The 2,180-nt window shown below is 38.7% G+C and overlaps 1 protein-coding gene and 1 non-coding gene across 2 annotated transcripts in view; one reads left to right on the top strand and one right to left on the bottom strand.

The window, feature by feature from the left end:
* LOC101862384 (proteoglycan 4) overlaps positions 1-2,180 on the top strand; it is a gene marked incomplete in the record, with an annotated part of 144,199 nt that overhangs the window by 55,886 nt on the left and 86,133 nt on the right. Inside the window, 1 exon segment of the mRNA XM_005089291.3 lies at positions 1,761-1,865. Within this exon segment, the coding sequence (XP_005089348.2) occupies positions 1,761-1,865 (105 nt within the window).
* Positions 1-2,180, bottom strand: part of LOC101847848 — a 121,518-nt gene that overhangs the window by 65,505 nt on the left and 53,833 nt on the right. The gene's annotated exons all lie outside the window — the stretch shown is intronic.

Below are 2,180 nucleotides of genomic sequence, written 5' to 3'. Positions count from 1 at the left end.
GCGTACGGGTTTCGCGGGTTTGTTTTCTTTATAAGGATTATTAATACTTGTTATTTGGGTCAGAGGAAAAAAAGAAAGGCTTTAAGAGGAGACAAAATAGTTATGGTAAACAGGAAACTTTCCGCAGTTGCGAGCGCCGTAAAACCTTTACGCTCCCCCCCCCCCCCCGAAAAAAAAAAAAAATAAAAAAAAATAAATAAATAATTAAATAATTAAATAATTTTTTTTTAAAAACAACATAAAAAATAAAACAAATTTTACAAAACAAAAACAACAACAAAAAAAACAAAATTTTGACTGCCAACCGTTCTATTATTTCCTGTATGAAGCCTTAATATAATCACTTCTCATGTCTGTCAGATTTCGGAAGCTGACGAGACTTCTACGCTCTATAATAAGTAGATCTATGTTTCATATCGCTTCATCACGTATCCCCTTCTGGGTGTTGACTTCTAGAATAATATACATTGGACTCAAGTCGAGTCTCATAGGTCGTTGAACTTTGTCATCATCTTAGAGGTCAATAAAGCTTGTTTTTCTTGTCCTAGATTACATTCGTTTTCTTATTTAAGGCAATGCCAAGTACAGATAGGTTTTAGGATTATTTTATGGCTGACATTATGACGACGTGATGATATCAAAGGTTATCTTTAAGAATACATCAGATATGTTTTGACTTAAAATGTCTTTATCGTAACAATGTTCTCCACTAGATACAGGATGTTCAATCAAGAGGTGCATTATTTGCTTTATTTGGTTGGTAATACCTGACAGAAAAGTACTTGCAGCCCAAGATGAAAAAGACTCAATGGTTCAAACCGCAAAACTTTCGCTGGATGGCCAAGTTGATTTGTTAACAGCACCAAGACGTTTAGGATTTCTAAATTACTTAACACGCACGATTAGAGTAAGCTTATCAAATAGTTAATATTTAATTCTCTACTATCGGAAATGCCAACGGACCAATGGTGTCTGTTTAGTTTTTAGTAGAGGTTTTACGGCGCTCGCAACTGCATACGGCCATATGAGCGCCAGAAGATTAGAGGTATTACATGAGAGTAACAAACATAAAAAAGAAGAAGGGGAGATAAGGACGATAGATGTTTGATAGGAAAGAAGAAGCAAACCACACCAGAGCACCCGCCAACCACCCACATGGTGTCTGTAGTCAAAAGTCGTTTCCCTAGTGCGCAAAGTAATGAGTTCGATTATTAGGCGGCACGGGCAAGATATTTAGTCTCAAGTCTCATCCTTATTTTCCCTGAATAAATGGGTTCGCCCGCAGATGAGCAGAGTGAAAGTAGCCTGCTGTCTAAGTCATCGGTATTTCTTCAGTGAAGCTGTATATAATATACTCGTACAATTATTTTTTTTTATGGTCATTGAAACTTTCCTCTTAAATATAGCTATTTTGTTTTAAAATAGAACAAACAAGTCAGACTGAGGGCCACATCTAATAACATAACGTCACGCTCATAAGATAAATGCCAAAGTTATTTTTACCCATTTGGAGAAAACGAGGGAATAAACCTTTTCTTTCGAAACATTGACTAGGAAACATTTTGGTACCGTCAGTTGATTCTACTTTTTTGGCTTATTCTTTGTCACTGAGAACTACCAAGCTGGCTTTGCTCTTCATTTCAAAAACAAAAACTCGAAACCAGCGAGAAATGACTTAGGCAATTATCTTATGAGTGTGACGATAATACATGCAGCAGGGAATGTAATAGCAATGATTGTGATAATCAAATCTGTTTCAGTGACAGTGGAAGCTCCAAGCCCTACACAATACTCACTACCTCCGACACCCAGGACACAAGGCAAGACTTTCGGAGCACCAAGAACTGAAGCAAGGCTCAGCAATGGTGAGTCAGTCCATGTGTTTGCCTTTTCCCCACACCTACTTCTCTAAACTCCCCCCCCCCCCCCCCCTCTCTCTCTTTCTCTCTCTCTCTCTCTCTCTCTCTGTCTGTCTGTCTGTCTCTCTCTCTCTCTCTCTCTCTCTCTCTCTCTCTCTCTCTCTCTCTCTCTCTCTCAGTCGCTCTCTGTTTATCTTTCTTCTGTGGTAGAGAGGGTGGGGGTTGAAATAGATTTCGTTGGCCTGCACGTTTCAAACATTTCAGGATGTTGTCCATATTGTATGTGTGTGTGTGTGTGTGTGTGTGTGTGTGTGTGTGTGT

The sequence above is a fragment of the Aplysia californica genome, unplaced genomic scaffold (genome assembly GCF_000002075.1).
Source record: "Aplysia californica isolate F4 #8 unplaced genomic scaffold, AplCal3.0 scaffold00004, whole genome shotgun sequence".
NCBI classification, from domain to species: Eukaryota; Metazoa; Mollusca; class Gastropoda; order Aplysiida; family Aplysiidae; genus Aplysia; species Aplysia californica.
Note: the sequence above shows the minus strand (reverse complement) of the source record. Positions and strands in the feature narration are given on the sequence as shown.